Consider the following 13,340-nt stretch of genomic DNA (forward strand, 5'->3'; position numbering starts at 1 on the left):
CTATTACAATTCCTCAATAATTAGAGTTGCTAACATTTACTGAAGTGTATTAAATGCCAGGACCTGCGTAAGCTCTTTCCCTTTCGCCTCTTTCACTCACGTTCTCCTTCCTCCCGGGGAGAGGGCGTGCCCAGCACCACGACCCGCCCTATCTGTGCATTCGTTGGCCAAACCCGACGCCCGTTACTGCCGAGTCCCGCCCAAGCCGCGCCCCCACGCAGTCCGCAGGGCCGAGAGAAGGCGCGGCTATAGTGCCGCTGGATGATTCAGACGGTCTCCTCTCGTGAGAATCGGGACGTGCCCGAGGACCGGCTTGGTGCGCGTGGGAGCGCGCTCCGCGTCCCCGCGGAGCTGGCGCGAGAGGCCCGTGGCCGCTGCGGGCGCACGCCCTGCCCCGCCCCCTCCCCGGCACGCAGGCTCCGCGCGAGCTCGCGCGCGCGCGCGCTCCCGTTCAAGCTTCGGTCTGGCCAGCGGCGATCGGGCGGGTGGAGGCTGGGCCGCTGAGGTACGAGGGGAGGAGCCGCCCCTGCCGCCGTCGCCGTCGCCGCCGCTGCTGCTGTAGATGAGCATGTCTGCAACTCGAGCCAAGAAAGTGAAGATGGCCACCAAATCGTGCCCCGAGTGCGACCAACAGGTGGGCGCCGGGGGCCGGCGGGCCGGGTGCGCGGGCGGGCGGCCGGGCGGCCGTCGCCGGCGGCCGTTGGCTGTGGAGAGGCCGCCTCGCCGGGTGGTCTGGCCCTTGGGCTCGGTGGCCACGGTGGGAGCCCGGTGGGAGGCCGGGCTGAGCCGAGGGGATGCCAGGGAGACTCCCGGGTCTCAGTCCGGCCGGTGCCCACCTGGCGGCGTTAGCCGGGCGACTGTGTGTGTCCTGCGGCCCGTGGCGCGGGAGGGAGGCGTGGGTTTGTCTGGAGCGGTCGGGGCGCCCTGTCCGAAGCCTCCGAGAGTCGCCCGGCCGGCTCTGGGTGACAGCGGCGGGAGTGTGGGGGCAGTGGCCTAAGTGGACGAGCACGGCCCCTTCAGCCCCCCTCTGCCCCGACGAGAATGCCCAATGTGCCCGACTCCGAGTCCAGGCTCCTGGCTCCTGGCTGCGAAAGCCGCTCCTGCCACGCAGGGCTGCTTTGTTCCCATCAGACGTATACTGTGATCCCCCAAAACTGTTCCCACCTGGGGGGGACGCTTAAATGTGACAAAAGGGGCCGCAATCCAATGGTTTCACGTTTAGGCGAATTTGGACATTTTTCCTCCTAAATATATTTCTTATATTTTTGACGGAAATAATCGTGAATCTTTACATTGTTTTTTTTTTGTGGAACATTATTGAATAACGCCCCCATTGAAGCCCTTTCCTTCTGGGCGCTCCTCACCTCCCCCACTCGCCGCCGTATCCGCTGTTAAAAATTTGGCGTTTCTGCTTCATGATCTTTTTAAAAAATTTATATGTAGTTTCATGAATTTTAAATGACTTCTTTTTACACAAAATTAATAGTGTCATAGCTGTAATTTAAAAAATCTCATTTTACTGTTTCTTAGTTTTATGCATGCCTCATTCTTTACTGGAATCATGGACGTTCCTTACAATCTATTGAGTTAAAACTCTTCAATTAAAACCATTCGAAGGCCCTTTTTTCATGTCAGTGTGCAGATCTGGGTGTGATTTTTTTCTTTTCTACTGAGAGAATTTTTTCAAAATGACTACCTCTCTCCTCCCCTTTCCTTAAAAAATTTTTTTTTCTTTAAATCAGGAGTAATTTGAAATGGCTGGAGACTTTTTAAAAAATAACATGCTGATGTCAGTGCATTCTTTAAGAGCAGTCTTGTACCTTGATCAAATCTTGTAAAAGAAAATGTTACATGTTTTATTCAGTATCTTTTATGGGCCTGTGGTAGAAATGCAAGGAAGGAAGATTGTGTAAGGAGAATTGTAGTTTTATTGATATTATGAGTTTATTGAGTATGCAGTATAAAAAGAATTTAGTCATGTTTCCTGAAGTAGAGTTAAACTTCCCTTCTTAACATTTGACTGAGTTTACCGCTTAAACTAAATTTGTTAAATTCTGACAAAATTGGACTTTGTGATTTAAGTCTCTTTGTAGGAGATTATATCAATATTTAAATCATTTCCATTTGTTCCAATTAACTGCTGAAGTATAAGGTTTACATGTTATGCTGTATGCATTCCAGTTTCTGTAGGGCACAAGTTATTGCAGATCTTGACCTTGTTTTATTTGGCATAAAGTAATCTTTTGGGAAAAGTAACCTGTTTTTAATATCCTGGTTAAAGAAAAAGGGAAGGACAATAAACTTGTTAGGAGTCCCTGTAATTGTTCAACAAAATGTGATCAGCATTTTATTTGGAAACGTACATTAATCTTGTTATACACACACAACAGGTCCTCCCTTCCCCCCCAGCTGCCATAACAAAATACCATAGGTTAAGTGGCTCAAACAATAGCAGTTTATCTTCTCACAGTTCTGGAGGCTCAAAGTCTGAGATCTGGCAGAGAGAGAGAGCTTTCTGGTTCCCTTATAAGGCCACTAATCCCATCATGAGGGCCCCACCCCTGTGACTTTAAACCTCATTAACCTCCAAATACTTACAGATTGGGGGTTAGGGCTTAAACATATGAATTGGGGGGGTGTGTGTGACAGTTCAGGCCATAGCAAGCTACTACATAATTTAGAATGTTGGTTTTGTTCTTTATTGTAAATATTTAAGAGAATATAATATACATAAGGACTAATTAAAACTTTTGGTGATTCTTAAAATTGATTTATCTTTTACTAAAAGTAACTGGTTTGAAGGAAATAAAAGATTAATTTTAGTTTTCTAATTATTGGAGAGTACAAGCTTCTTATAGTTATAAATGAGAAAAAAATTATAATCCAGAAAGCCATTTTTTTTTTTAAGATTTTATTTATTTATTTGACAGAGACAGAGATAGCGAGAGCAGGAACACAAGCAGTGGGAGTGGGAGAGGGAGAGCAGGCTTCCTGCCGAGGAGGGAACCCGATGTGGGACTCGATCCCAGGACCCTGGGATCATGACCTGAGCCGAAGGCAGACGCTTAACGACTGAGCCACCCAGGCGCCCCAGAAAGCCATTTTTTAAACATCATTAGATTATTGTTATTCTGAGTTGTTTGATGAATATTAAAATATAATTTAGGTATAGTTTATAAACATAAAAGGATATGTAAAATCTTTAGTTTGAGATTGCACCACTTAAATAGATTTACATATATTCTTTGTGTGTGTAGGTTTAAAATCAGGTACAGAGATCAGCAAACAAGAAAGACCTAGATTTTCAGTTGTTTTATAACATCTCCTTTACATGTCTCCATTGAAAATACCGTTCTGAAACATCTCAACCACAATACTTTTCATTTTCGGGAGGTTTCACATCCAGTAGCTCAAATTACTGAACCATTTTGTATGTAGTAATATTCAGGATTCTTGTTAGTTGTCTGGTATCTTTTGTGTATGTTTCTGTTTCTGCCTTAATTTTTTTAAATAGAGCGGCTTTTTTTTTTCTATTTATAGGAAATTTTATGTGTTATGTAGCAAACATGTCTACTGTAGGTCACTTTGATTCTCTTAGCAGCAAGACTGTAAATGAGTTCTCTATAATGTGGTTATTTTGAACTTTTAAAAAATCAATGAAACAGTATAAGACCAGGATCTTGTTTCTTGCACTTTTTTTTACCCTTTTTTTAACTTTTTACTTGTTTTTAGCTGTTTTACTTGTAAACATAAAAACGACCTGAATGTACTTTTCAAGGGAGAAATTGATGAGCCATAAGTCATCAATAAACAAAACTTTTTTTTCCCCTATTTTAAAACCCTGAGAGTATAGCATTAGAACTTTAGTTAGTGTCATCTTTGGCATTTCAACTGAAATTTGAAGGCAATGTAGGGTTTTTTGTTTTAAAACCGAATTACACTGTAAAGAGATTAATATTACTGAAGCCCACCCTATTTAATAATTCTTTTTCTAGGATTTGGGTTGTGGTGGTGGTTAGTTGTATTTTTTTTTCACGGTTGGGGTTGGGAGAAGGAACTTTCCATTTTAAAAGGGACTTTAGGGGGGCGCCTGGGTGGCTCAGTTGGTTAAGCGACTGCCTTCGGCTCAGGTCATGATCTTGGAGTCCCAGGATCAAGTCCCGCATCGGGCTCCCTGCTCGGCAGGGAGTCTGCTTCTCCCTCTGACCCTCCTCCCTCTCATGCTCTCTGTCTCTCATTCTCTCTCTCGCAAATAAATAAATAAAATCTTTAAAAATAAATAAATAAATAAAAGGGACTTTAGGGTGACTTAGCTCAGGCACATAAATGTTTCTTGATCATAAAACACTCTCTAAGGAGTGAAAATCAGCTTATCAATTAGTGTTTGTGCATTCTTTCATCCCAAAGCCATATGTACATGTCTCAGATACCTAAGTGCAGCCCTCTGTTAATTTAGACAATGCGTTATGTATTTTTCTTGTATATAAGACAGAGACCTAAATTTAAATTTGTTCAGTTTTAGTAGCTGGAAGAAAATGCTTGTGGAATAGCAAAGGATCTTTTGAATAAGAGCATCATGTTTCTATGTTTTTTGGATAACATTAATTTAAAACAATTTATATTACAGTGAATGTCCTTGATGTGTGTAAGTATAAAGGAAATGAGTCAGTACCTTTGAGTTTAGTTTCTATGAAGATGTGAAATTTTAAAAATGACAAACATCTATTTTGGGTGCATTTTACAGTATTAAAAAATGTAACATTTCATTTTCTGTCCTGGCATGAAAGAATCTCATCACATTTTTAATAAAGCATGCTATGTGACCTATTGGAGTTTGATTATTTTTTTAAGATTCATTGTTATTTTTCTTAAATGCAAATTAGAGATCCTTTGTTCAGTGTTTTTATGCAAAGAAAAAGAATTCTGCCAAAATATTAATTAAGCTTAATTAGATCAAGTATTTATATTTCAGACTGTGAAGCATTCTTTACATACATGGATAAAAAGTTTTATTTTTCAATTTTTATTTATTTTAGAGAGAGTGCACTCAGTGGGGGGAGGGGTAGAGAGAGAGGGAGAGAGATTCTTCAAGCAGACTCCCCACTGATCATGGAGCCCTATGTAGGGCTCGATTCCAGGACCCCGAGATCATGACCTGAGCCAAAATGAAGAGTCAGCCACTTAACGGACTGAGGCACCCAGGTACCCCTGGATAAAAAGCTTTATAATTGTAACTAAGCTTTTACACAAGCAGAACAATGGGCAAATGGAATTTATCTTACAAAGTGAATTGCAATTTTCTGACCATAAAATATTCTGTGAGTACTTTTTGTTGAGATTAATTTCTGGTTTTTGGTGAACATGTCTTGATTTCAAGGATCTAATATTAAAGTTAATATGAGTGAAAAAAAGTTAATATGAGTGAAATGATTGCGAAGAAATCAAAACATTTTAAAAATGATTTTTAGGGGCGCCTGGGTGGCTCAGTCTGTTAAGCGGCTGCCTTCGGCTCAGGTCGTGATCCCAGGGTCCTGGGATCGAGCCCCACATCCGGCTCCCTGCTCAGCGGAGAGCCTGCTTCTCCCTCTCCCTCTGCCTGCCACTCTGCCTACTTGTGCTCTCTCTCTGTCAAATAAATAAATAAAATCTTTAAAAAAATGATTTTTAGTAACATTTGGCTTTTGAAAAATTACAGACTTGAAATAGAGAAAGGAGCTACTTGTAATTCACACATTTAGAAACAGAAGTTTGAAGAGCTTAAGTGTTTTATCCAATGTCCTTCCTGGAGCTGAGACTAAAAGATCCTAGATCTTGACTCCTCCTATATTCTCTTTTGTTTTGTGCTATACTTTTGCCCCACAGAGTAGTAGTTGTAAACTATTCTTTTTTTGTCAGTGGTAATTGGCATCTTGCCCTCTCCTATTAGAACCAGAGTCATTTTCAGTACTTTCCCTTTAAAAAAAATTTTTTTAAGAAAGTATAGTTGGCATACAATGTTATGTTAGTTTCAGGTGTACAACATAGTGTTTTGATAACCCTATATAGGTTATGCTATGCTCACGATAAATGGAGCTACCATCTGTCACCATATAAGGCTATTCCAGTACCACTGACTGTATTCCCTGTGCTGTACCTTTCAACCCAGTGAGTCACTCATTCTATAATTAGGAACCTATACCTCCCACTCCCCTTCATCCATTTTGCCTATTCCCCTATCCCCTACCCAACCCCCCCCAAGGGGTCATCAGTTTGTTCTCTGTATTTATGGGTCTGTTTCTGCTTTTGTTTGTTCATTAGTTTTGTTTTTTAGATTTCACTTATAAGTGAAATCATATGATATTTGTCTTTTTCTGACTTACTTCACTTAACATAATATTTTCTAGATCCATCCATGTTGTTGCAACTGGCAAAATCTCATTCTTTTTTATGTCTGAGTAATATTCTGGTGTGTGTGTGTGTGTGTGTGTATCACATCTTCATCCATTTATCTATGGATGGACACTTGGGTTGCTTCCATATTTTGGCTATTAATAAATAATGTTGCAATAAACCTGAAGTACATATATCTTTTCAAATTAGTGTTTTTGTTCTCTTTGGGAAAATAGTGGAAGTATTTTCCCCTTTTGAAATGTCTGGCACATCTACCTTTTCTCCATTTCCATTCTCACTATTCCAGTTGGGTCCTCATTCTTATGCTGGGATTACTTTAATTACTTCCCAACCACGCTCCCTTTTCCAGCTGGTGCTAATAAACTGCCATCAAACAGATATTTTAGGAAATACTACCTTTTTTCCACATATTTTCCCCTGTTCTGATTCTGTTATGGTTTTCTATTGGTTACTGCCATCAGTACATGTTTATCCTGCATTTTCTATGTACATGGTATTGTAAAGCATTCAGAGAATGTGAAGATGTGTAGGACACAATACCAGTCTCAATTTGTTGTAAGGAGGTGGGGTTTAAATAAATCTATGATTCCTACTTTGGTAATTTATCATTCAGTTCAGGAGACTACATAAACACTGATAAGTTTAGTAGAAAAATAGTAATAATACACTTTTTCTTATTTTTGTACAGGTTCCTGTTGCATGTAAATCGTGTCCTTGTGGTTATATATTTATTAGCAGAAAACTTTTAAATGCAAAACACCCAGAGAAATCACCACCTTCTACAGGTAATTGTGAGAGTTTACCACATACTTAGCTTTTTGATTTAGAAGTGTAAAATTAATTTTTGTGAATATATTATTTACATCTTGAAGTTAAAAATTAAAACCTATTGAAGTATGCCTTTGGTTTTTATTAGCTGTTGGAAATCAGCTTATGACATTAGTTTGCTCTTCATTCCATTTAAATGTTAACTCCCTTATAATGCTGATAAATCTTGTAGCAAATTTTCTATTTTTTATTATCGAAGGATGGAGAGCCATTGAAGGGTTTTAAGCAAGGGAGTGATCTGATCTGATTTCTAAAAATAAAAAAGTAATTTAATTGAGGTATAACTGACATTCAATAAATTGCACATATTTAAAGTGTACAGTTTGATACGTTTTATCCTATGATTACACTAGTCACCACAATCAAGATAATGAATAATGTTCATCATTCCCAAAAGTTTTCTAGTTCCCCTTTGTTACTCTGTCCTTGCTAACCAGATAACCACTGATGTGCTTCCTGTCATTACTTCTAGAACTTTATATATAAATAGAATAAAATATATATAAATAGAATCATACAGTGTATACTCTTTTTTTTGCCTGGCTTCTTTCATTGAGCATAATTTAAGATTCAGCCATATCATTGTGTATATCAGTAAGAATTAATTCCTTTTTACTGCTTAGTAGTGCTCTTTATATGGATAAACCACAATTTATTTACCCATTCACTGGTTAATGGACATTTGGTTTTATCCTCCTCAGTGCTAGTAAAATTTATAATGACTTAAAATATTTTTTTGGACTAGTGACTGGAAAAATATAACTTGATTTTGAGGTGAATATAATTTTTAGACATATTGGTTATTTTTTATAATTCTCTGATTTAGAATATCTAAAAAATATTTTTTTTGGAATTTTACTTGCCCATTAATGTAGACAAATTGGATTTATTCAATGGATTGAATTTTGAAATTCAAAAAGATGAAATTTTGTTGTTTATCCTTAGATAAAATCAGAATAGTGATGATCTCCAAATAAGTAGATTGATTACAAATAAATTTTGAGTGCCTGCTGTATGCTAGGCACTGTTCTAAGCCTTGGGCATAATGAATGAATCTACTGTTAAGGCAGTTCACTGCTGTTATGGAGCTTACATTCTTGTGGGCATGAGATAGACAATGAACAAATAAACAGCTTGTGATAAATGCATTGTAGGAAATTAAAATAGATTGCCGTCCTAGCATGTGTCTGGAAGGCTACTTTTGATTGGGTGATTGGAGAAGGCCTCTCTGAGAAGGACATTTAAAGTGAGGCTGAATTGAAACAAGGGGCTAGCCATGATAAGATCAAGGAGAAGAACATTCTTGACAGATGAAATAGCAAATGCAAAAATTTTAGGGCTGGAAAAAGTTTGGTATATTTTAGGAACAAAAAGGCCTATGTGGTTGCAGTGTAGACAGTAAGAGCAGGGGAGTGTGGGAGATGAGGCCACAGGGATAGAGGCCAGATTGTGTAGGGCTTTGTAAACCAGAATAAGAAGTTTTGGATTTTCTTCTTAAAATATGAGGACAAACTATTCCTAGGATGTAGGATGGAGTGAGGAAAAGGTAGCATGCTCTGATTTGTCTTTTAGAAATTCCATTTTGGCTGCTGTCTAGAGAATAGTTTGTTGGGAATACAAGATAGAAGCGGGCTATTGCAGTATGTTAACTGAGTGAGAATGCTGAGTTAGTGCTTAGGTTATAGTAGCAAGTGATTCAGGAATTATTTATATTTATGTCTGTGAGAGTTCTCTTTATCTTAGGTCTATATAGAAGTGGCAAGAAAGTTATTTAATTCCATTTCTGCCTTTGTTTGAGTTTGTTCCTTTCATCATGAGAATAAAGACTTTGCTGGATAACTATATAGGAATCAGCTTGTTAAAAATGGGTTTCTGGGTCTTATTCCCTAAGCATTTGATTCAGGTATGAGAACCCGGGAATGATCATTCAGTAGGTATCTGGGGTGGTGTGTCAACTCAGTTCCGGGTCTCCAAAATAAGTAAGACATGGTCGTGCCCTTAGCAGGACAAGTGTGTTTATTTTTTTTATTCAACAAATATTTTCAAGCGCCTTCTATATACCAGTGGTTCAGGTGAGAAATGAGGTAAAGAAGATACCCAACAAGGACAGAGAGAAGGGACAGATGCTGCAAGTATTAAGGAGTCAGAATCACTTGAACCAGAGAGAAGAATTTTACAATTACTGTCAATGACTTGGATTACTGGTTAGAAAGGGAATATAAAAAGGAAGACAAGTTTTGAGGGAAAGATGAAAAATTAAGTTTTGGGTGTGGTTATGAAATATCATCCATGTGGATTTTTTTTCCCAGTTGGACATATAGTCTGAAGCTTACGCTATAGCCTCAACTGGTGGTAAATTTTTTGAGCCATCAGTGAATAGATGGTAGTTGATCTCATAGAAATGGATGAGCTTGTGCCCAGAGGGTTGGTAGGGTAGGAAGAGGAAGTTCAGTGACTGAACTGTGGCAAACTCCAGTCTTAAAGGGTACAGGTTATTAGGGAGGGAGTTTAGGTCAACTGAGAAGATGTACATGTACATGTCAGCTATAGGAGAACAACCAATGGAGAGTGGTGTTACGTAAGTCATAGTGATGAGTAAGAAGCAGTTCATTATTATTTTACATTTGGAATTTCCTAAGGTCTGTTGTTTATTGAGAGCGGTCTTGTGACCTTGAAGTAAAGATGAGACATAAAGCCTAGAAATTCCCTGGAGGAGGAAGAGGAACCAGCAAAAGAAACAGAAAAGTTTAAAAGGATGGAGGAACATCAGGAGTAGACTGTGCCATAGAAACTAAAGGAGGAAAAGGTTTTAAGGAGAAAGGGTTAAGAGTATTCAAAACCTAGAGAACAATTTGGTATAGTCAGACATGGGGGTTGGAAACCTTGGCTTCAGATTCAGTTAGAGAGTTTGTCACTCTCTAACAAGTTAATTAACCTCTGTGAGCAGCTGCTATTGAGTATAAGATAGGCTTATAGTATAAACCTTAGAGGATTGAAGTGCAGATGAAGTGCACGTGAATGTGGCTAATGTAAACAGAGTTTAGTATGTTATAGGTACTCAAATATTCATTTCTACAATTAAATTTCTTAAAAGTAAAGATTTGCCTTGGATAGTTCGTAGTATGTGGGAGATTGAGTATATAATTTTAAAAATCTCTATAGCTTATCAAGTACTTGAACATTGTCAGTGGGATCCAGAACATTTCAGTTTTAATTAGAGAATTTATACACAGAAAATGAAAATGGATAATATATATCTGGAAAGATAATGAACTTTGTTAATAATCAGGGAAATGCAGTTTAATTAAAATACCATTCTTTTTACCCACATTCTGATAAAAATGTAAAGGATTTCCAAGAGCTTTTATGAGTATGGCAGAATCCAAAGTCTCATACTAGTGGTGAGGTTATAAATCACAGCTTTTTTGCAGAACAGTCTGACAGTAGTTGTTAAAGTTTTAAATGCACATAACCTAGAATCTAGACTTTTTATCAGTAGGTATATATCCTAAAGATACAAATGTTTTTAATACACAGTGAAATATTTATTAGGATTTATAAGCAACACTGTTTATAATAGCAGAAAATTAAGCCAAATATCATCAGTAGGGAAATGGTTAAGTAGGGTACATCTTTTAGGGAACAACAGTATGTGCTAATTAGAGAGAATGATGGAGATTTTTATGTACTGACATGGAAAAATCTGTAAAACAAAGTTAATTTAAGGAAAAGTATAAAACAATACTTACATGAATTCATTTTTGTTTTACAAAATTTTTTTCTTGTAATGAGAATTTTTAAAATTTACCCTTAGCAACTTTCAAATATGCAGTACAGTATTATTAACTATAGTCACCATGCTGTATGTTACACGATCATGACATATTAATATTATAATTAGAAGTTTGTACTTTTGGACCCCCTTCACCTCCTCCTCCCCCTCTAACTCTCACCTCTGGCAACCACCAATCAGTTCTCTGTTATTTATGAGTTCTGGTTTGTTTTTTAAGATTCCACATAGAAATGAGATCATATGGTATTTAATCTTTCTCTGACATATCACTTAGCATAATGCCCTGAAGGTCCATTCATGTTGTCAGAAATGGCAAGATTTCAGTTTTATGGCTGAATAAAACTCCACATTACCTTTATCCATTCATCCATCAGTGGACATTTAAGTTGTTTCCATATCTTGGCTATTGTAAATAATGCTGCAGTGAACATGGGGTGCATACATCTTTTCGAGCTAGTGTTTTCATTTTCTTTGGATAAATGCCCAGAATTAGAATTGCTGTATCATGTGGTCATTCTGTTTTCCATTTGCTTTTAAGACCCCACAAAATTATTTCTACATGTAATGCATAGATGGATAGATCACTAAATAATGAGGAAGGAATCAAGGAAGACTTCTACTTACGTAATTAAATATTTAAAACAAGAAAGATCCATCTGTAAAGTTCAAATTGAACTTATTTTAAAAGTGAAATCAAAGCTATAAAAGATAATTTTAAATTTCAGTGGGTTGAAATTTAGTAACTTTGTGACATGTGACATGTAGGAGGAAAATAATCTGTCAAGTCAGATTTATCTAAGCTTGAATTGCTCAAAACTCACATTTTTCAAATATATTATCTGTGTATCTTCATAACACAGTAGAAATGGGGAGGTAGGACACTAGACCTGTATAGAATTTTGTCTAGCTGAAAATACATTTAAATAAACAAAATTTATTATGGAAATCAAAGGATTTTTTTTTTAAGACTTTATTTATTTATTTATTTGAGACAGAGAGCACACGAGAGGGGGGAGGGTCAGAGGGAGAAGCAGGCTCCCTGCTGAGCAGGGAGCCCGATGCGGGATTCGATCCTGGGACTCCAGGATCATGACCTGAGCCGAAGGCAGTCACTTAACCAACTGAGCCACCCAGGCGCCCGGAAATCAAAGGATTTTTTAAAAGCTTTTTAGTTTTGATGAGGGGCAGAGATGAATGTTACAAATAAATCTGTGTTAAGAAATGCTCAGTGTTTTGTAGGAGTGCATAGAACCTCAAGGCAATTAATAATTCTTTGACAACTTCCCAAATGAGTTAGGTATGTGTTGTTTCTTTTACTCTCTTTGGGGGGCCAGTATTAAATGGAGATAAATTTTAAAAAATTAACTGTCTTGTTCTTGTAGGATTTCATTTCTAAATTGAATGATAGCCTAAGAATTTAAAAAATAGTCTTGAGATTAAGTCCTAAACTGTCAATTTGAAGCAATTTCTTTAAAAAGAGGTTGAAGAAGGGGCTCCTGGCTGGCTCAGTTGGTGGAGTACATGACTTTTGTTCTTGGGGTTGTAAGTTTGAGCCCCACATTGTGTGTAGAGATTACTTAAAAATAAAATCTTAAAAAAAATAAAATTAAAAAGGGATTAAAGGAAATATTGTATTTCGTAAAATTGAGAGTATCTGTACTGTAGACCAAACCTTGAGCACCATTCAAATACTTGATCAGTCACCAAATTCTGACAGAAACAGTTTTTGGTGAGAACAAACTGCTTTGTTCAGATGTTTAAATTTGTTTTTTCTTTTTCTTTCTTTCTTTCTTTTAAAGTATTTATCTATCTATCTATCTATTTACTAGAGAGAGTGTGGGGGGAGGAGCAAAGCAGATTCACCTGCTGAGCACGGAGCGGGCCACAGGGTTCAGTCTCATCATCCTGAGATCATGACCTGAGCCAAAATCAAGAGTTGGACGTTTAGCCAACTCAGCCACCCAGGCACCCCTAAATTTGTTTTTTCTGATGGCTATTCCAGGTGTTTTGTGACATCAAGGGTGCCGTTTTGCATTTAATAATTATGGATATACCTTTTTCCTTTAAAAATTTTAATTATAAAAAACTATAAAAAGTAAACAAATTCTAAATGACATACTAGTTCATAAAAGACTTCTCTGAAGGTAAGAAAAAGGATAAAACAGTAAGACATTGGAATAGCTTTTTAGTATTTAATTGTATGTTTCTCAGTGGGTATGAGTTTTGTTTTTTTTTTAAGATTTTATTTGTTTGACACAGAGAGAGAGATAGTGCGAGCAGGAACACAAGCAGGGGGAGTGGGAGAGGGAGAAGCAGGCTTCCTGCTGAG

At 37.8% G+C, this 13,340-nt stretch overlaps 1 protein-coding gene across 3 annotated transcripts in view; it reads left to right on the plus strand.

The window, feature by feature from the left end:
- The first annotated feature begins 213 nt into the window (after positions 1–213).
- Positions 214–13,340, plus strand: part of LOC123856027 (UPF0547 protein C16orf87) — a 29,341-nt gene continuing 16,214 nt past the window's right edge. Inside the window, exons 1-2 of one of the 3 annotated variants that reach the window (XM_064581543.1) lie at positions 214–634; positions 7,079–7,175. In XM_064581543.1, the coding sequence (XP_064437613.1) occupies positions 563–634; positions 7,079–7,175 (169 nt within the window). In that variant the 5' untranslated portion in view covers positions 214–562. The remainder of the gene's footprint in view (positions 635–7,078; positions 7,176–13,340) is intronic. The other 2 variants (XM_064581544.1, XM_064581542.1) reach the window with 2 other exon arrangements.

Source organism: Mirounga angustirostris, unplaced genomic scaffold (genome assembly GCF_029215605.1).
Source record: "Mirounga angustirostris isolate CCGP_5_RB_7025 unplaced genomic scaffold, mMirAng1.0.hap1 SCAF_16, whole genome shotgun sequence".
Taxonomy (NCBI): Eukaryota; Metazoa; Chordata; class Mammalia; order Carnivora; family Phocidae; genus Mirounga; species Mirounga angustirostris.